This window comes from Cryptomeria japonica, chromosome 1 (genome assembly GCF_030272615.1).
Source record: "Cryptomeria japonica chromosome 1, Sugi_1.0, whole genome shotgun sequence".
In the NCBI taxonomy this organism is placed as follows: Eukaryota; Viridiplantae; Streptophyta; class Pinopsida; order Cupressales; family Cupressaceae; genus Cryptomeria; species Cryptomeria japonica.
Window position 1 is genome coordinate 16,242,014 of NC_081405.1, and position 20,438 is coordinate 16,262,451.

Consider the following 20,438-nt stretch of genomic DNA (forward strand, 5'->3'; position numbering starts at 1 on the left):
TTTTGATGCTATAGGTAGTTTTCTTTTGAAATTGATGACCTGGGTATACAGTAATTCTCAGATTTCTGTAGGGGTTTCCCCTCGTGGACTTGATCTTTTGGTTGGATAATGTATATGGTATTGTGGGAAAATAGAAGGTTATTGGTAGGTTGATAATACTGTATGGTATCAGTCTTGATAAAGGGTTGTAGCAAGTACGTTTATTGCCATTTTTCTAATGTAATAATCTCGTAGATCTCTGTAAACTACTTATTATATTAATATAGTTCAGGCTATTGCCTTCTATTTAAAAAAAACAAAACATAACAATTTTTTATTTTCTTTCTTAAAACTAGATGGGGATTTGGTGGTGACAGCCCCCACCAGGATCCCCTGTTGCAATACTGAGCAGAGTTGAGGAGTGGAGGCCCCACCCCCAAGCCCAATTTAAAGGATTAGGACACAGGGACCTTAACTTAAAAATTAAATATCAAAAAATACATATTAATAAAAAAAAATTAAAATTATGTCCTGGGTTGGAGAATCACATAGATAATTATTAGGTTAAAAAGTCGCAAGGCTTACAAGTACACATGCATAAATATATGTACAATTTTAGAATTACCATAATTACCCAATAGCCGTATCAGGAGATCTTTAAAATTCACTGGGTAGCATATCCATTTCCATGCAAGTCTGATGGAAACAATCTGAACGCAAATGGGCAAGTGAAATAAGATCAAAATGGGTGCGTGTTTAAAAGTGTTGATGTTTTTTAAGGTTGGGGATAATGCACTTCTTTGAAGTGTGTTTTTTCAGATGTTATTTTAACTGACTGCCAAGACCGCAGATTGTTAATTCCAGGCTCAGAACTCACGAGTCTGCACAACTAATGTGATTTTTTACAATTTGATTTTTAAGTTCTCTTTAAACTGATTGCCGACCCTGCAGACTTGCTGAGTCCTGAGACAGGACTCACAAGTCCCAATCCTGGACTCATGAGCCTGTGAACCTAATCCAGACTCTCCAAGGGCTCCATAAACTCAATCTCCCGAGTCAGAATGTGTCCCAGGCAAGTTTCAAAACTGTGCTCAGGATTAATCATGAGATTTTAGAATCTAATGCTACAATGATCAAGACTACCTTTCCCAAGACAGGTGCCATTCCCATGATAACAGAAGCCAGCGCAGAGCGCACATGCTGAGAAGAATCTGCTGCCAGGTCCTGCAGCATAAAGAGGAGAATTTGATGGTCATTAAAATATGAAATAAAAATAATTGCTATAAGCTATAGTTTTACATGTTAAGCAAACTCTTCATTCACAGTAATAGAATATACAGGTTCAAAGGTAAAAGTTATAGAGCATGCTAGTTCCAGAATACCTCTTGCCTAAGCCAAAAGTTATTTTTAATATTAAATGGTTTAAAAATACCTTCACACAAGGAAGGATGTGCTGAATAGCATGCTGAGGATCCAAAATTCTACAAAACTTTGTCACCTTTCCTGCAGCCGCAATACGCACTTCTGCTTCGTTGTCACGCAACAATCGTACATATGCAGGCACAAGATCCATCCTTAACACAATTTTCAGCATTATTATATTATTTTTTGGATTAAAATTTTAATTACCTAATCATATTTGAACAAATTCTCTTATCAAAATTGAGGTAGTGCTAATGATTAAGATTATGCTAATAAACACTAGTGGACTTGTTTGTAGTAAATAAATCCTTGCAAATTAATTCATAATAGAAAACACCATCACTTGAAGCAAATCATGTCGAAACCATGCCCATAATTTTTGAGTGAATCTTATTGGTAAATCCCCTTGAGCTATTTAACTTATGACTATGCTAGTAAAAGTTTGTGTACTAATTTGTGGTAAGTAAATCCTTCTTGCCAATTAAATCAAAACAGAAACTTATGATCCAGAGCAAATCATGCACAACCCATGCCAATGATTTCCCAGTAAATCTTTAACTGGAAATACCTTTTAAGAACTATCTTGATAGATTGTGGCACAATTATGTGTACAAAAAAAGCCTATCTCAGCATAGAAAAGAGAAGCACCTGGTACTCTCAGAACCAATTGCCTCACAAAGCTCATATAATTGATTTGCAACCATGTAACGAACTCGCCAGGACTTATCCTGTTTGCAGCATAACTTTATTAGTCATAGTCGGATAGCATTACCTGTGCGAGAGGCACTAGGAATATTTAGAAATAAACAGCACTGTAAAATCAAATAAATTCAAAAAAACACAAATAAAAAAAGACAATTTTCAGTCAATACACAACAGTTTGTCAGCACTTGAATTGGATATAAAACTAAAGGAGTTCCCCTAACAATGAGTGAGGTAACTCACTCATCAATTTGTAAACAACACAGTGATAAGCAAAAAATAGCAATTTGTCATAAATGCAGTGAATTGCCCACAATTATTTTGCACTGGATTTTGACAACTCAAATCTGAGTTGTCTCACTGTTTTCCATTTCATGTATTTGACAAGAATCCCTTATAATGAGTAGGGAAAACATGCACAATCTTTCCCAGCCCTATATTTTTCCATTGTTGGTGACCACTATCATGAACATAAAATACACAAAATACTTCAATAACTATCATTTGACACTGCTGAGAAAGTAAATTCCTTCTGTCATGAAGTCCTAAAAGACAAATTTAGTTCATAGCACCCAAATGTTCTGATGTTTGTAGAAAGAAGCCCAAGGTTTGAGAAAGGAACCCCTCACAGAATGCTAAAATAAGATTGTTGATATTAAATTCACATGCTCAGAGATCCTAGCAGACTAGATAACCCCAATAAAAAACTATTTGCATTTCTTACAGAAGTATATTAGCAAGATACATGGCAGATGCAAATTGTTTCTGAAAATTCTTATAAAGGTTAATGGTTTTTCTTGTTCCTGGATGATTTCCAAACTCTCTTAATTCCTCCCTTCAGATTGCTTCAGAAAAACTCCACAAATGTTTTCCACTTCAGAAAACCACAATAATGGGAAGTATACAGCAACTGTCCTATGTTCTACCAGAAAGTAGTTTAATTATACTTCTAAATTTCAAATTCAAATCAACAGGAAAAAACTATGCTTGTACATTTTCATATTACATGCATGGAACAAATCAACTTCAGATGATTAGATTTATTTCATTGCCTGGGAGAAAGAGAGAATGATAGGGAGAATATGCTCTGCACAATCCTGAGGTTCCAACAGCTTTCCAAGTGCTGCACATCCCTCCACAGCTAACAGCCTTACTGAATCCTGATCTGCAAAGACAGAACAGATGTCCACAATGTGAGGTAACAGTCTCATGACTGGAACTGCATATATCAAACAAAAACAAGTAATCACAAATTGAACAATAATCACATCGATAGTTTAAAGCTTCCTGATACTTCAGAATCTTAGATAGCTTTACGCTAAAAACACTATGATCAAGGAACATCACCCAATATTCCTATGTTGGCATTACCAGATGCCTTTTCTTTTGTTACTAATGTAAAAGCCAAGAAAACACACACACGAAAAAATGAGTAATTTAGATATCTTAAATACATCCATTCTAAAGATGATGAGAGATATCAATATAATATTATTAATATAACAAATTACTGTTGGTGTTCCATCATTTACCCACGTAGGTAGTTTGTTCAGATTGTTTTAGGTTTGTTATTGTCTTGTTTACTTGGTAGTAGTTCGTTTTCAATACGGAGTACTCCCGTAAGGCTGTTCAACAGAATTTGTAATAATTTTTGGGTATTTATACCCCATCTAATGCAAAGAGAGATTATCGGGTTTATATTTTAAAATGCTGATATGGTATCAGAGCGGGAGAAGATCAAAATAGTGGCACGTAAATCTACAATTTTCTAAGGTTGTGGTGATCCCAATGATTCCGTAATCTTGAATGATTATCGACTTTGAAGATGAGTATCGGCTGAAGCAGTTTAGTGGAGCTCACGTAGCCACTCTTGTGGTTGTGAAACTCTTGTGCAGATCAGCCATTGCATGGTTCAATATTACAAACTGCATTGGGGTTGAAATACGGTGTCCTGCCTGAAGTAAAGCCTGTGCAATCATTGAATCCACTTTATACAATACTCCGCAATCAATTGGTGCGTTCCATGATTCCTCAGGCTAATTCTTTCATTTGTGCCGATTTGAGGTGAAATCAGGCCAGTGAGACTGAGCATCTTCGAGCCTGACGATTAGCGCTCTGTCTTGGAGGGAAATGTTGATGGCTTTGAGATCTGTTTGAGCTGCAGCCATTCTCTGGTGCACTCATGGATCGTGAGGTTTTCACTTTCGATCTCCTGATCCGTAATGTTCCCTTTTTGGGATGATATGGTTTATGATTGGATTAGCCTATTATTGGCCCTCGTAGGTTAAGACTGACGGTTAGAGGGTCCCAGTTGGCAGTGCAGGAGGCTTATTCCCATTCTAGAGGTTAGTAGTGTTCAGGATTGCTCTTTGTTTGGTTCAATTTGGCACACTTACTAGTTATAGTAAGTAACTATTTTAAGAAAGTCAGGGTTACTATTTATAGCAGAGCACTAAACAGGCCATGATTGCAATGCACAATTGGTTTGATTAGATGATGAGGGATTTACTATTTATAGTAAGTCAGTGGTTGATAAAGAGGTACCCTTACTATGTTTAGTAAGGCAGTTGAATGCACAATGGAAACAATGGTTAACTCCCAAGTTCACACGGAATTGAGAAATAATGATTATTTGTGGAGTTAATGTTATTTAATTATTAATAAAGTGATTACTTTATTAATAGAGTGCAATTATAATATAAGATATTAAAAATCACTTAATGTGCAATGGGGCCATGACCCTCAATTAAGTGACTTAAAGTGCAATTAATCATTTTTAATATTTGAGGCCTATTTATTGATGCATTTGATAAAGTTGAAAGATAAATATAAAATATCATTTTAAATGATATTAATGTGCATCTAATAATTCAAGTCTTGGGCACCCACTTATGAGGATATTAAATAAAGTTATTATACAAACCCTAAAGTTGTGGATTTGAAAGTGGATTTAAATGCTATTAAGGAGATTCGGGTTATAAAAGGACTCAAAAAGCAAATGCTTTTTCATTCTTGAAGATTATAAACTTTTTCTTTTTGATATGAGAGCTGTGTGTAGAAATACACAAGGGTTTCAGTCATTTCCAGCATTGGAGAACGAAAACTCTTCAGTGTCTTTGCCATTTTGAGGCTGTGAGAGATCAGCTGAATCATTGCCATACTGTGGGCTTCATCCAAGATTCCAATCTATGTATAAGGAGCAGATTTGTGCAAGGGTTTGAAGCATATTTGAAGTCTCATCTATTGCAGTCTTGTAGCTTCATTATTGCAGCCATTGTTTATCAGATTTCTGGAACTGATCAGCAGTTCTTAATCACAGGAAATCTCAGATCAGGTTTATGGCAGGCCCATGTGAGCGTCATAGGCGTGGACTTTGTCAAAGTATTGCTTCAGATTTGTATCAGAACTTATAACCTTTAAGGGTATGTACATCAACACACTTAATATTGAACAAAGGTTATTGTTTGCCAAGTGTTTGTCTAAATGTCTATTGGCTGTAAGTGTCTTTTGCTGTACCTTCATGTTGGGTTGAATAGATGCATGCCAAATGTTTGATAATTTGTCAAGTAGCTGTAGCTAATATTTTCAGTCACTTATATGCAGGTGAAAAGTAATAAAAAAGCTGGCATATCATTTCTATGTCATTGTTAGTCAATCTTGCATTGCTAGAAGCATTCAAAACATCAATTTGCAGCATACAAACAGAAACTCATAACAGCAAGTTCAGAAATTGTATGCAAAGTGTTCGACAATATTCCTTGAGGGTTTAATCGGCGACTTGAGGTCAAATTAGTCAAGGGATACCTCGTTGTAAATGATATTCAATTCTCAATTCAAGATGCAAGTTATATTCAAGGTTATCTTTTCTTTTAACTATGTATTATATATTCAATATGATAAATCTGATTATCTTCTTTTATATTGCAGGTGAGAGGAGTATTTATTGATTTCGATGTCCTTCTCACAAATGCCGATTGATATTTATATGTAAGCAGGGAGGATCAAGCAATGCCTTGACCGGTCATGTCTTTTAGACATGATCGATCAAGACATTACTTGATCGCACCCTTTGGCTTATCGTAGCATTTACCAATCAGTGTATACTTAACTAACCACCCGATACTTAATCGGCATGTCTATTATATGCAAAACAACCGATATTAATCGGTATGTATTAGTTAATCTCGATAACCATCAATGTTCACGGTTTAATATATCAACCAATATTAATCGGAGTACATAAGTTAGCCCGATAATAATCGGTGATCACAGTTAATATGATAACCGATATTAATCGGAGTGCATACGTTATAATGTAAACCGATATCGATCGGTATTCTGTGCTATGAGATTTGCAATCGATGATTATCGATAGTTAAGCATTGATCGAACTTTACAAGTAGATTGAACATATACAAATGAAGAATGATCATCAAATGAAGGAACAATAGCTTGAAGTTTTTCATCATAGTTTATCAATAGGATAAATGATTGAATGAGAGACTTTATTTATCTCTCATTCAATCATTTATCTTACCGAAGCTATCATGCATTAACACTCATGATCAGCCTTGAAGAAGCATTTTGGATCAGCATTTAGCTCCTACGATCCATTCATGTTATTGTGCAATGAACAACATTTGCAAGTGTTTATGGCTTCATTGTTCTTGTGGGTCATTCATTGCTTCATAGAGCCGTATTTTCTTAGTTATTGGCTTGCAATTACCAATGCATTCTATTGTGAGGCCTGTATTTTGTGCTTTGCCAGAATTCTAGGTTGTGCCTCACTTCCATCTCATACATTGATCGGGGCTTGCCTTGGCTAGGCTCGGTTCTTCTCGAGATTTTGGCAAGGATTGGTTCTTTCTGAAACTTCAGACTGCTCTTTGGTGTTTTTCACTGGGACACCATTTTGCATGGTTGGCGGGCTCATTATATGTAAAGGCCTTCATCCTCTCTGGCATATACATTCGAACCACATACCAAGCTTGACAGACCCATTGAGGGGGCTTCATCTAATCAATGCTTGGGATTCCATGATTGGTGTTGCTGAGTGTCTTGGGTATGGTAAACAGGTTACACATCATGCAGATCCTGGTCAATCATATGAAGACAACATCTAAGAGAATGTGCATCAAGAGGTTCATCGTTCCAGATCTATTCTATCTGGTCATTATCTTCACATTATATAGTGATTTTTCATTGTAATGCTTTACACTAGACTCGAAGCTTCAAAATGAGCTAATATTAAGGGTTTTATCTTTTAATCAATATGATTATTTTTAATTTCAACGATTTTCAATAATATCTTCTTCTCTGTTGATAAGAAAGAGGACAAAATTGCATCTATCTCTAGTTAACACAATGGCAAGCAGTTTCTCCAAAATTTCTCAACTGCTGCGTGTGAACAATTACTCTGCATGAAAGACCAAACTAAGAACTCAGCTCGAGTTTGAGGAAGTTTGGGATGTGGTTAGTGAAAAATAAATTGAATGAATGATTCAATGATCAGATGATTACATTGAAAGATATGCACATGTATATATAGAGGTTACAAGACGATGTTCTATAATTAGCACATAACGTTGAAGTAAAAGATTAAAGAGCTAAACACTAAATTAAGCGTGAAAGCCAAATTAAGCTTAAAAGCTAATTAACTAAAAAGCTAAATGAGTCGACAACTAAAAATAGAAGATGACCACTAAAAATAGAAGATGACCATTATAGAAATTAATTTTACTTAACAGTTAGTGGGGCTGCAACACGACACAAGACAGATGCTAATGACTTAAAGAAATTTGATCAAGCCGACAGAAAGGCAAAATTGATCATTTTGTTCAATGTGTCTGATGAAGTTCAGCTCTTTATCCGAGACTTGTCCACAGCCAAAGATGCATGGGACAAGCTCAAGATGGTGTATGAGACGAAGAATCAGAATCAGATCTTGAATTTGCAGAGTCAGCTACATGGCTTGAAGATGAAAAATGGAGAACAGTAGGAATCCTTTCTCAAAAGGATTGCTAAGTTGAGGGCTTCCCTACAAGCATTGGGACAAACAATTGATGATGCATTTTTGGTGCCTATTGTTCTACGGGCACTACCTTCCAAATATAAAGTTTTTGTGACAACTTCAAATGTCACAGAGACAACGCCCACTTTTGATAAGCTAGTGAATCTACTTCAAAAAGAAGAGTCTATCAGCCAAGATCATGGTGACAATGATCATGCAATGACCACATGGCATAAAGGCCAAAAGCCTATGAAGCAATTCAGTGGAAGGGTTGGGCTTGATGTGAAAACTTGTTGGTACAACTCCTTCAACAAAGGATCACCCAATATATCACATCAAAAGCCATTTCTTAGTGGCAAACCACAATGGGAGCAGAAGAACAAACAGAAACAACAAAGCAATGTTATTGAAGCAGAAGATTCTTCGGATGAGGATTACGTGCTTTTAGCCCACACTTTAAAAGATGGTGCACAATCAACCTCAATATGGTATATGGACTCTGGTGCTACAAAGCACATGACTAGACAGGAGTGGTTTCACACATTGAAACCCCATCACGGTACAGTCACTCTTGGAAATGATACCACCCATGAAATCAAAGGTATTGGTGACATCTCTTTGAAGTTTAGCATCAACCTTGTAGCTTCCTAATGTCTTGTACGTGCCAAGACTTACCAAAAATCTCCAATCTGTTAAACAATTTCTTGACCACAACCTTAGGATTGAGTTTGATAGCAATCAAGATAAAAAGATTTCTCTTATCAAAGATAAATCTAAAAATGAAAAGATTGTTGCCAGTGCTACTAAGATTGGAAAAATGTTTAGGCTTGATACAACTGCTAATAATCAAGCCTTAGTGACTAAGGACATTGATCTTGCTATGCTTTGGCATCGTAGATTTGGTCATTTGAGCACTGGTTACTTGCTAAAACTTAGTAAGAAAAGCATGGTCAAAGGGCTTTCATCCCTTGAGAAATCAAGTGTTGTTTGTTCTAGCTGTATTATTGGAAAACAACACAGAGCATCCTTCTATCCCAGTGAACATCGTGCAAGCCAACCCTTGCAGCTAGCACATACCGATCTATTCGGCCCTATGACACCTACTCATAAAGGATGTAGGTACTTTCAGCTTTTTGTTGATGATCACACAAGGAAAACATGGGTATATTGTTTGCAGCACAAAATTCTCCACATATCTAAAGGAAAATGGAATTCCGTGTCAACTGACTGCAACATACACACCTCAGCAAAATGGTGTTGTTGAATGAAGAAATCGCAACATCGTGGTGATGGTTCAAAGTATGTTGAAAGATTCTCAACTGGATCATGCATATTGGGCTGAAGTTATACACACTGCAGTTTATCTCTTCAATTGTGCACCAACCAAAGCACTTGATGGCATCACACTAGAAGAAGCACGGACAGAGGTAAAGCCTTCTATCTCTCATCTTCGTGTATTTGGATGCACTGCCTATATGCATATTCCTAAACAAAAAAGGACGAAGCTAGATGAAAAATCAATGCAATGTATTCTTCTTGGATATAGTAATGAATCTAAGGCATATCGCATTATGGATCCAAAGACAAAGAAGATATACATTAGTAGATGTAATTTTTTATGAGAAGCATGATGTAAGTTCTCCTCCTCCATCATCATCTACTTCAAATAGTGCTCCCATATTCAACATAGATAGTAAAAATGATGGGAACGTTGATAATCAATCAACACCCACCAATGTCACAAAACCTTTCCCAAAGTGGTATACTAGTACGGAGTACCATTCAAGATGCAAAGCTAGATGGAGTTCCAGACACTTCAACTTCAAGTCCAAGGACTCGCAACATGGCTCACAATGAGGTAAGCTTTGCACTAATGACTTCAATTGTTGATAATTTTGAGTCATCCACTGTTCAAGAAGCGCTAGAGTTAAAGCCTTGGAAAGAGGCTATGGATGCAGAGTATCATCTTTGATGAAAAACAGCTTGTTGATCTACCACCAGGTAAGAAAACAACTGGATGTAAATGGATATTCAAAACTAAGTATAAAGCAGATGGTAGTATAGACAAATATAAGGCTAGGCTTGTAGCCAAGGGTTATGCCCAGAAAGAAGGAATAGAATATGCAGAAACATTTGCTCCCACGGCAAAAATTAAAACAATTAGAATGATTTTTGCTTTAACTGCCCAATTTGGATGGAAATTGTATCAAGTGGATGTAAAAAGTTCCTTTTTTAATGGAGACCTTAAGGAAGAGGTTTATATGACCCAAACAAAGGGATATATTGCACCTGATAAAGAAGAAAAGGTATGTGCAAACTTGTCAAATCCCTATATGGTCTCAAACAAGCTCCTAGAGCTTGGTATATCAAAATTGATGAACATTTGTTAAAACATGGTCTTACTAGGCATCTATATGATCTAAATCTCTACCTCAAGGATCAAGGGAGGGATATTGTGATAATTAATGTATATGTTGATCACTTAGTTATCACAAGTAGCTCTGAAGAAATGGTTGAGACAACCAAAAATGATCTCAAGAAGGCATTTGATATGACAAATCTCGGGCTACTGCACTATTGTCTAGACTTAGAGGTATGGCAAACAAATCACCATATCTTTGTATCTCAAAGAAAATATGCCAAGACGCTGCTTGAGAAATTCGAAATGATGGATTCCAAGCCCATGTCTACACCTACAAAATTAGGATTGCAGTTATCTACATCTGATACATCTCCTCAGGTGAATTCAACTCTCTACTGACAAATGATTGGAGGTTTGATTTAATTGACTTACACCAAACCAAATATTAGTTTTGTTGTTAATTATCTATCAAGATTCATGCAAGAACCAAAAATGTGTCACTGGAAAGAAGCAAAACGGGTACTAAGGTATATCCAAGGTACAATGAATCATGGTTTGGAATATGAAAGGAATAATCAAATTCTTCGTGACAGGGTACATAGATGCAGACGATGCAGGTTCAATTGATGATAGGAAATCCACATCCGATTTTGTTTTCTTCCTAGGTTCAGGACCTATTTCTTGGGGAAGTAAGAAGTAGGCCATAGTTGCTTATTCCTCAACAAAAGCAGAATATCGTGTAGCAAGTGCAGCAATTTGTGAAGCAGTTTGGCTACAACACATATTAGAAGGCTTGGGGATACCACAAAACCAACCTACAATCCTCTATTGTTATAATCAGAGTGTTCTCAAGCTTGTTCGCAATCCAGTGTTTCATGAACGAACCAAGCATATTGAAGTTGACTGTCACTTCATACGAGAAAATGTTCAGCAAAACAACATCCAACTCCAATTCTCCTCAACTCGGGAACAACATGCTAATATCTTCACCAAGCCTCTTGCACGGGTGAAGTTTGAAAGTTTTCAGGATTCTCTTATTAGTACTTTGAAGAAATGATTTAATAAGGGGGGAATGTTGGTATTCCATCATTTAGCCACATAGGTAGTTTGTTCAAATTGTTTTAGGTTTGTTATTGTCTTGTTTAGTTGGTAGTAGTTTGTTTTGAATATGGGTACTCCCGTAAGGCTGCTCAACAGAATTTGTTGTAATTTTTGGGTATTTATACCCAATCTAATGCAAAGTGAGAATATTGGGTTTATATTTTAAAATGCTAATAACTACTTACATAATTAATTATATTTATATAAAAAATTATTTAATAAAATTATTAATTATTCTATTATTCTATAATTTCTATTATATTAAAGAATTATGATTAAATTAAAATTAACATTTATAAATAATATATAAATATTTCCCCCTGTTCATTGGGCTCTCAAAGTTTAATCAAGGTCGGATATCCAGAAAAATGTAAAATGGTTAGCCCCTCAACCTTGGTGTCTACAACTGAATTTCAACAAAGCTTCTAGGAAATCTAAGGGTGTCAAGAGCTAGATGTATGGTTAGAAACGCTTCCAGGAAAATGATTTGTGCTGCTGCTAAAAAGTTGATGGATGGAACAAATAATGAAACCAACACATGAGCTCTCCTTCCCGGTCTACCAGATAACATCAAATATGGAATCTCATCTATCTCAATCAATGGAAATTTGACGGTGATTATAAGCACTAGAAGAAATAGGGGCTCCCATGGCTTGAAAGTGGAGAATATTTTACAATGAATTTGGCTTATTGTAGACTCTCTAAATTCATTTTCCATCAATAATTGTTTACGTAAAGCCAATGAGTTGGAGGATTACATAGCCAACTATGCTATAAACTATAACAATAAAAAATAATCATTGATTATAATTTCTCAAGATAAGATAGCTAATAATTCAAAATATTTTCAGAAGGTGTTGAAGGAATCTTTACTGCATGGCATTCTTTTTCTTGGCAGATGGCATTTATTGGAAGGTCCTTAAATGGTGTTGAGAGGTGGATTGCTTAGCTTTCTTGATTTCTCTTTTCTGGAGCCCTCAGACAAATGGAGCCCAAATTTCAATTTACTCTCTGAGAGATGCCAGATGGCTTTCCTCAGCCCTATAACTGAGCAGCACTTGGAAATGATCTTCAATTTGGGTTCAGAAGCTGTTGAAAAGGGATTAAGATGGTTATTGGGACATAACTGTTGATGTAATGTCCCCTATTAGGACTTAACTTAAAATTTGTCTAGATGTTGGATATAACAGATCTGAATCGGATTAGAATCTGATTCTCGATCATGTATCTGCTGCTTATCTGATATAAATGTTGTCTTCTTTCACTGATTGCTGAACTTATTTGGAGTTGATGATCTTAGGCCAGTTTAGAATGTGTACTCCTTTATCGGCTACTACAGATTTTTTAATCTGTTGATGTTCTTCTCAGAGACTGATTGCTTCACAAAACTAATCAACAAAGCTGTTATCAGTTCGATATCATAGATCTAGGACTGCTCTGGTATGAGTCTGATCTTAATTCGCACTTGTTGCTTGATATGATCTTTTTCCCAGTCTGGATTGATGTCCTCTTTTATTATTTGCTGAAGAAGTTCAATTCTGATTGGATGCCTTTTACTATTTCAGATCCAAATTACTATTTTCTCTTCCCACTCCTTTTCCTTCAATCATGTCCCTCCTTAAATATGCTTCTCTTGTTGCTGAAGAGTTGTGTCTCCTTAGACAGCCACCTTCTTTTCAAGGGCGGTGTCTATATACATTTTCCTTTTGCTCCTTAACTAATATTAAACATATTTGATCACTGGATTTGATTGCTAGGCTAAGCTTAATATCTGAGTCTCTTCCTTCTTCCTTTTTCATCCCAAATGAAGTTCTCCTCTCCCTTTTATATCTCATGTTTGAGGAAGTCACAACTTTTCATTTCATGCCTTTTGACCATTCATTAAACTTGACTAAATTTTATTTATATTAAATTTTACTTTTGTTCTTTTCTATTTTAATTTATTATTGTTATTAATTATTAATAAATCCTATTTCAACAAGGGAACATTACAGTTGATGCGTTTTTTATGACACCTTACAACACAAAAATAAAATACTGAGTATCTTAACCTCTTGAACAAAATCTCCTCAAATGCTAACTTCATGATCAAACGAGGTGACTCCAAGGTTCCTATAGTCAGGTCTTGACATTCACAATGTCCTCCCTCGACTTGAATAGCTTGCCTTGATCAATTTGCATTTTCATCTCCATACTTGGGAATTTTCCTTCTAGTGATGCTTTTGCATCCTCATGTTAGGGAGTTCATTGCCTTGAACTCAATCATTTTCTTTGTCACTCTTGGAGTGTGAATCTTATCCTTCCTTGCAGTGTTAAACTTGAAGTCTTCATGTTGCTAAGTCTTGATGCATCATTCTTCATCTTCTTGAACTCCTCGATGTGAATTCACATACTGAACACAAGATCTTGGATTTCCGAAGGAAATTCAAGATGTTGTAACAGTATCCTTCCTCATGTACATCCTTGCACATGCTTTGTTGAAATGTTCCTCCTTGGTGGCTCTAATCTCTAGCTTAATGCAATCCCTTGTTATGGTTGAGTCATTCATTTGATTCACCTCCTTCTTAGATGTTATCCCTTTTGAACACTTGAACCTTGGTGTGAAGATGTTCTTCATGTTGTTAAGCCTTGGTGTCGATCTTCCACGGCATTGATGAATTTCCCCTTCACCTTTTGAAGGGCTCTTGGTCGTTTTCCTCATTTGATTTGCCTCGTTGGATCACTTAAACTCTAACTCAAATTGTGAAACCCTATCTTGCTACCTCCTTGAATGCCTTGACGTTGAAAGTCCTTCAATGAGCTGACCTTGCAATCAATCCTCATTTCCACACTTTTGCCTTTTCTGGTTCCTTGTGAAGTTCTTCTTCATTCCTATTGCAACTATACCTGAAAGACAAAGAAGATCACATGAAAGTGGATAAAAAATGAAATGGAAGTTTAAACCCTTGCATCACCAAATAGACTTGCTAATCATTGGAAATAATGATTTTCATTAGGAAAATGATGCCTCCAATTATGTGTTGTCTTTCTGGTATGCTCGATTAACCATGGGCAATAACTCTTATTGCCCTCCCAACCATAGACGATATATTCGTCTCCCCCGAGCACTCTAATTTATATTGATCTGCATATTTTGTTATATTGTTGTATTGTTATATTCCCCTATGAATGAGATCACACATCTCATTATGTATATGTGAGAGATGTCTATACACCAAGGGTCGCCACCCTTCCAAGTGGCACCAATTATTACATTATTAATATAATATTATAATTATTGTATTATCATATAATATAATAGTTATACATTATAATTATATTATCACATAATAATATAATTATATTATCTCGTAATAATAATATAAATATAATCACAACCTTTGTGATATCAATGTCGGCCTGTGGATTCCAACCATAGCTACAATAAAATCAACACTCCCTCTTAGCTAGGGAGGAATCCTTCTTAACCTTTAATAAGTTACATCACTTCATTGTGATGATTGTCCACAATGGCTACATCCATATGTGAAAAGGAAAGATATCACCTCACTATGATATCAAGCATTATGGCTTATCCAGGGATATCACCTCACGTGACATCCACCATAGATATCTCCTCATGTAATATCCACCATTATGGCTTATCCATAGATATCACCTCACATGATAGCCACCATTATGGCATATCCATATATATCACCTCGCGAGATATCAACCATTATTGTGAGATCGTCACCTCACAATGATGGTAAGATGCACAAGTGTTCATCATTGTGAGATCGTCACCTCACAATGATATTCACCATGGCTCATCCAGAGGATAAACACACTAGTATAGGAAAAAATCACCATGGACTCTCTCACGTGGTATTGTCATGGCGTCACATACATGACATCCACCATCAACCATATCAAAGGGTGGAGATAAGGGCTTTCACCTCAAGTTTCCCTCAAAGAGAAATGCATTAATCAAGAGTTTACACTTTAAACATCTTTTGAAAAAGAAGAATACATTAGAATAACATATAACTAAATCAATGATGTTGAGACTCAATCTCAGCTAGGGCTTCATTCTCCATCATACCAAGCTTACCTCGAAAGTACACAAACTTTATTCTAAAGAGAGGCTTGGTGAGAATGTATGTCGTCTGCTCATTAGTGCTAATGTATCTCAACCGAATAGCATTCCTTTGCCCCATATCTCTAATATAGTGATATTGAATTTCCACATGCTTTGTCCTATTATGAAATACCAGATTGGAGTATGCATCACACCTGGCAAGTCCCAAGCTCACCAAGTATCCATCTATTCAGGAATATCACGACCTAGGAGTCAGCATAAAGGCCCTCCGACCTACATACATGGGACTCCATCCCATGAATCATAGTCCTCTGACTGATCACTAGAGAAACCATCTCGACATGGTCCACTCCCTCTGAACCAATATGATCAAGATCCTCGGATGTCAACCAAAGCACATCCTCTTAGCTGCTCCCTCTATCACAGAAGCATACCCTGCTGACATGGTCCCAATCATGGAAGATATTTTGCTCCAAGAGACTCTCATTAGATGATATACATACGGCTGAAGGTATGTTATTTCCTCCTCTTTGAAGAAACGTCTTCAGCCACCAACTCAGTCTCATGGCTGCAAGCATCAAGTTCTTCCTTCCTTGAATGCAATCTCTTATGCTTCTTGGTCCGTCTTGAAGGCATCTTAAAGAGATTAATGATAGTTTATAGAACTAAACTATCTCGAAGAGAAATACCAATGTTAGAAACATGCATGGATCACTATTCCAATATAATTGCATTAATTAATAGCCACACAGAAAATTCATGAACATTATGAAATACTTATCTCATTTAAATCAAAATCTCTTCAAGTCCCCTCGCAGTCCACTCCCTTCTACCAAAGGGTATCTTGATGTCAACCTTTTGATCTCCTTGTTCAAGGCTACCCTCTGATGGTCTGTCAAACTCTCTCTGAATGTTGATTCTTCCACTTCGAAGAAACTAATCTCATCTCAACGATATTACCTACTAAGTACAAAGTTGTTTGTTTAATTTGATTTTCTCCCGATTTTCTATCATCTCTGATTTGAAATCTGCCATGCTTCGCATGGAATGAATGTAGTCAAAGTCTAAGATCACGATTTGAACTAATGCAAGCCAGCAATTTGTGCAACAAGGATGAGAGAATTTCACAACATATGAATCAGGCTATAAGATATTCCCCCTGGCAGCCTCTAGTAAATGCAAGGTTCCTCTTCCACTCTTGCATTCCCAAGCACAAGCTACAACAGCTGAGAGGGTGGTAACGATTTATCCCTGTTATGGTTGCTCAAATTAATCCTTCCTTCATTTGCATTGTAAACTGCCTGGTATTGGGCCCAATATGTCGTCCTCCTCACGGTCAACTATCCTAGTCTGTATTCATTCAAATGCCATAATCTCTTCTCTCATGTCAATCACTGACCTCTGCGGCAATCACCTTATCCTTATTTGATTGCAATGGATTCTGGCTCTGCCCTTCTTATCAGCAATCCTCTTTTAAACACAATGTAGAGATTATGAATTAGACTGCAACAAGAATGATTTCTTCTTTCCACTTCAAGTTTGTCTAGAAGACAGAAGATTACACCACATTCTGGAAGAAAATGCTTGTACCAAGTAGAGATAGGCAATACAGGCTCCCAATAGCCTTGACCTGGTAAGAGTCGCTCTCTGCCAATTAAGTTATAGACCACACCTCAAGGAGTCACCAATTCTCAAGTAATTGTCTGGTGCTAAGAACAACAACGCCACACCCTAGCAAAGAACTTCACATGCAGTAGGAAAGACTGTTGCCCATGAAGATAAGGATTGCACCATAGCAAAGAACTTCATGTGCAGTAGGAAAGACTATTGCCCATGAAGATAAGGATCAATAGTCTTAAAGAATGCTAAATCTGAACAGGATAAAATGGTGGCCAGAATACAACCTTCTACAGTTCCAACACTATATATGGAGAATCGCACCTTCAATACTATGCTTAATTTTGTCACGCCTAGAGCACTAGATAATTCACAATCTGTCAAAATATTGTCATGCCAAGTACACAGAATGATACACACGCCGAAGCAACAAGACTCCCACCAATGAAGTTTTATGTGCCTCAACCAAGAAAAGGTTGTTCAACTTTTGACAATTTGCTCCTCTGTCCATTCTTGCTTTATGTCCTTGAACAATATTGTGGAGATTCTGACTAATTTTGTCTCCCAATAATCCTTGGGCTTTCCGTAGAGCATTACTTGAAAAACACTTCAACAAGATCGTGAAATTCATGCAATGGGCTCGGTTGGCCGAAGGCGTGCCAACAAAACAGCTGTTGGGCATGTGATTTATTCAGTCCATCCATCTTATAGGTTGTCGTTAAAGGCATGGAGGGCGAAGACAAAAGGCCGATGTAGCAAGTTGTCACGATGATCTAGTTGTCATATCCAAGCTAATTTGTGGGAGGTAGCAAAGCATCGATTTGATCTAGATCATCGATATCATTCAAGACAATAAGGAGGCGGCAATGTTTTAAATGACGTGCCAGAAGTTCCTTCCCTTCACTTATGTTGGGAGCTATAAAATGTTTGATCAGCAGTTCCTTATTGTGCGTTAACTTTGAGGATTACGCGTCTCCATGTTATATTGGATGAAGCCTCCTTTTACATTTGCCCAGCGCTTGCCGCTAATAAGGCTTTCAAGGTAACGTGAATCTGGTAGAGATTTGTATTGCCTGTCGTGAATCACAGGCCAAATACATAGAACGTTATCAGCATACGTTCTGGATACTCCTCTTTGACCTTGCTTTCATGCACAGCCGATCCTGTAGTAAAAAAAAAAAACTCTTCTGCTCTATAGAAAATAGTCGAGATCGTAGCTTATGCTGACTTGCTTCCAGACGATGTTTCTCCAATCGCTCAGGTCCCAGGTTGATCTTCCTGCTCTGATACCATGTTGTTTTTCTGGTATGCTCGATTAACCATGGGCAATAACTCTTATTGCCCTCCCAACCATAGACGATATATTCGTCTCCCTCAAGCACTCTAATTTATATTGATCTGCATATTTTGTTATATTGTTGTATTGTTATGTCCCCCTATGAATGAGATCACACATCTCATTATGTATATGTGAGAGATGTCTATACACCAAGGGTCACCACTCTTCCAAGTGGCACCAATTGTTACATTATTAATATAATATAATAATTATTGTATTATCATATAGTATAATAATTATACATTATACTTATAATATAATTATATTATCTCATAATAATAATTATATTATCTCATAATAATAATATAAATATAATCACAACCTTTGTGATATCAATGTCGGCCTGTGGATTCCAACCACAGCTACAATAAAATCAACATTTTGCACATATAAGGCTTAGGGTCTAATGTTCCTTTGACAAGCTTCTGATTTTGATCAGATTCATCCTGAATTTGCACGAAGTCTTCCTTGACAACCTCGCCCCTAAATCTGATTCCTAATTCTCCCTTTATGCTTGATGAATTTCACCTTTAAATTTGCCCTTGCAGTACTGCAGGGCTTTTCTGCCTCATCAATTGGTGCATCAATCAATATTCTTGATTGATGCACAACAGAAAACTCAAGAGGTTGAAACAGAGTTCAACTGGAAGAAAAGAGAGAAGCGGGAAGGAAAAGAAAGAAAAATTGTGGAGAAGGTCTCAAAGGACATTAAAGCTTTAATTGATGTTGTCCCGAAGAAAGGCAGGAAGAGAAAGAACCCAGAAGTACATATTGAGCCTGTTACTGCTAAAACAGAATTTGAGGATGGCACAGTGTTGGCATTTAAGAGGGTTGTTAGAAAGAAAACAGAGAAAGCTAAGGTAGAAACTAAGAGGAAACCTGTCAGAAAGGTTTCGATCAAACTACTGGCACAAAAGCAAGTACCAAAGGCAACACCTTCAACTGCATCTGGTACTGCTAAGAGGAAGAAGAAGAAGAAGAGTGGCATTGAATCTGGTAATATCATACCGCCTAAAACTTGTGCAAGACTATTAGATGAAATTACTAAAGATGGCATGTTGAATAATGTTCTAGGGTAAGGGTAAGGGTACCTAAGCATATTGTATAAAAATACTCAACCGACGTATGCTTCATGGTAAAGAAAGATGAACCACTAATGGAATAAGTTAAGCCAAAAATAATTTGGATTGAAGAAATGGGCTATGAGGTGGATGCACAAATTATTGATGCATATGCAAAAATATTGATTGATGCACCAATTGATGAGGCAGAAAAGCCCTGCAGTACTGCACAACAGAAAACTCAAGAGGTTGAAACAGAGTTCAACTGGAAGAAAAGAGAGAAGCGGGAAGGAAAAGAAAGAAAAATTGTGGAGAAGGTCTCAAAGGACATTAAAGCTTTAATTGATGTTGTCCCGAAGAAAGGCAGGAAGAGAAAGAACCCAGAAGTACATATTGAGCCTGTTACTGCTAAAACAGAATTTGAGGATGGCACAGTGTTGGCATTTAAGAGGGTTGTTAGAAAGAAAACAGAGAAAGCTAAGGTAGAAACTAAGAGGAAACCTGTCAGAAAGGTTTCGATCAAACTACTGGCACAAAAGCAAGTACCAAAGGCAACACCTTCAACTGCATCTGGTACTGCTAAGAGGAAGAAGAAGAAGAAGAGTGGCATTGAATCTGGTAATATCATACCGCCTAAAACTTGTGCAAGACTATTAGATCACGTCTATTTTATTTATTTCCACTATGCATTTACACTTTACCTTACCTTTTTACCTCATCAATCCATGTGCATTATCCTTAGAACTTTGCATTTTGCTAGTTAT

At 36.7% G+C, this 20,438-nt stretch overlaps 1 protein-coding gene across 1 annotated transcript in view; it reads right to left on the bottom strand.

The window, feature by feature from the left end:
- LOC131028202 (serine/threonine-protein phosphatase 2A 65 kDa regulatory subunit A beta isoform) overlaps positions 1-20,438 on the bottom strand; it is an 81,985-nt gene that overhangs the window by 13,178 nt on the left and 48,369 nt on the right. The window contains exons 4-7 of the mRNA XM_057958450.1: positions 3,156-3,268; positions 2,050-2,129; positions 1,412-1,553; positions 1,123-1,203 (exon numbers count right to left, since the gene is read on the bottom strand). Coding sequence (XP_057814433.1) covers positions 1,123-1,203; positions 1,412-1,553; positions 2,050-2,129; positions 3,156-3,268 — 416 coding nt within the window. The remainder of the gene's footprint in view (positions 1-1,122; positions 1,204-1,411; positions 1,554-2,049; positions 2,130-3,155; positions 3,269-20,438) is intronic.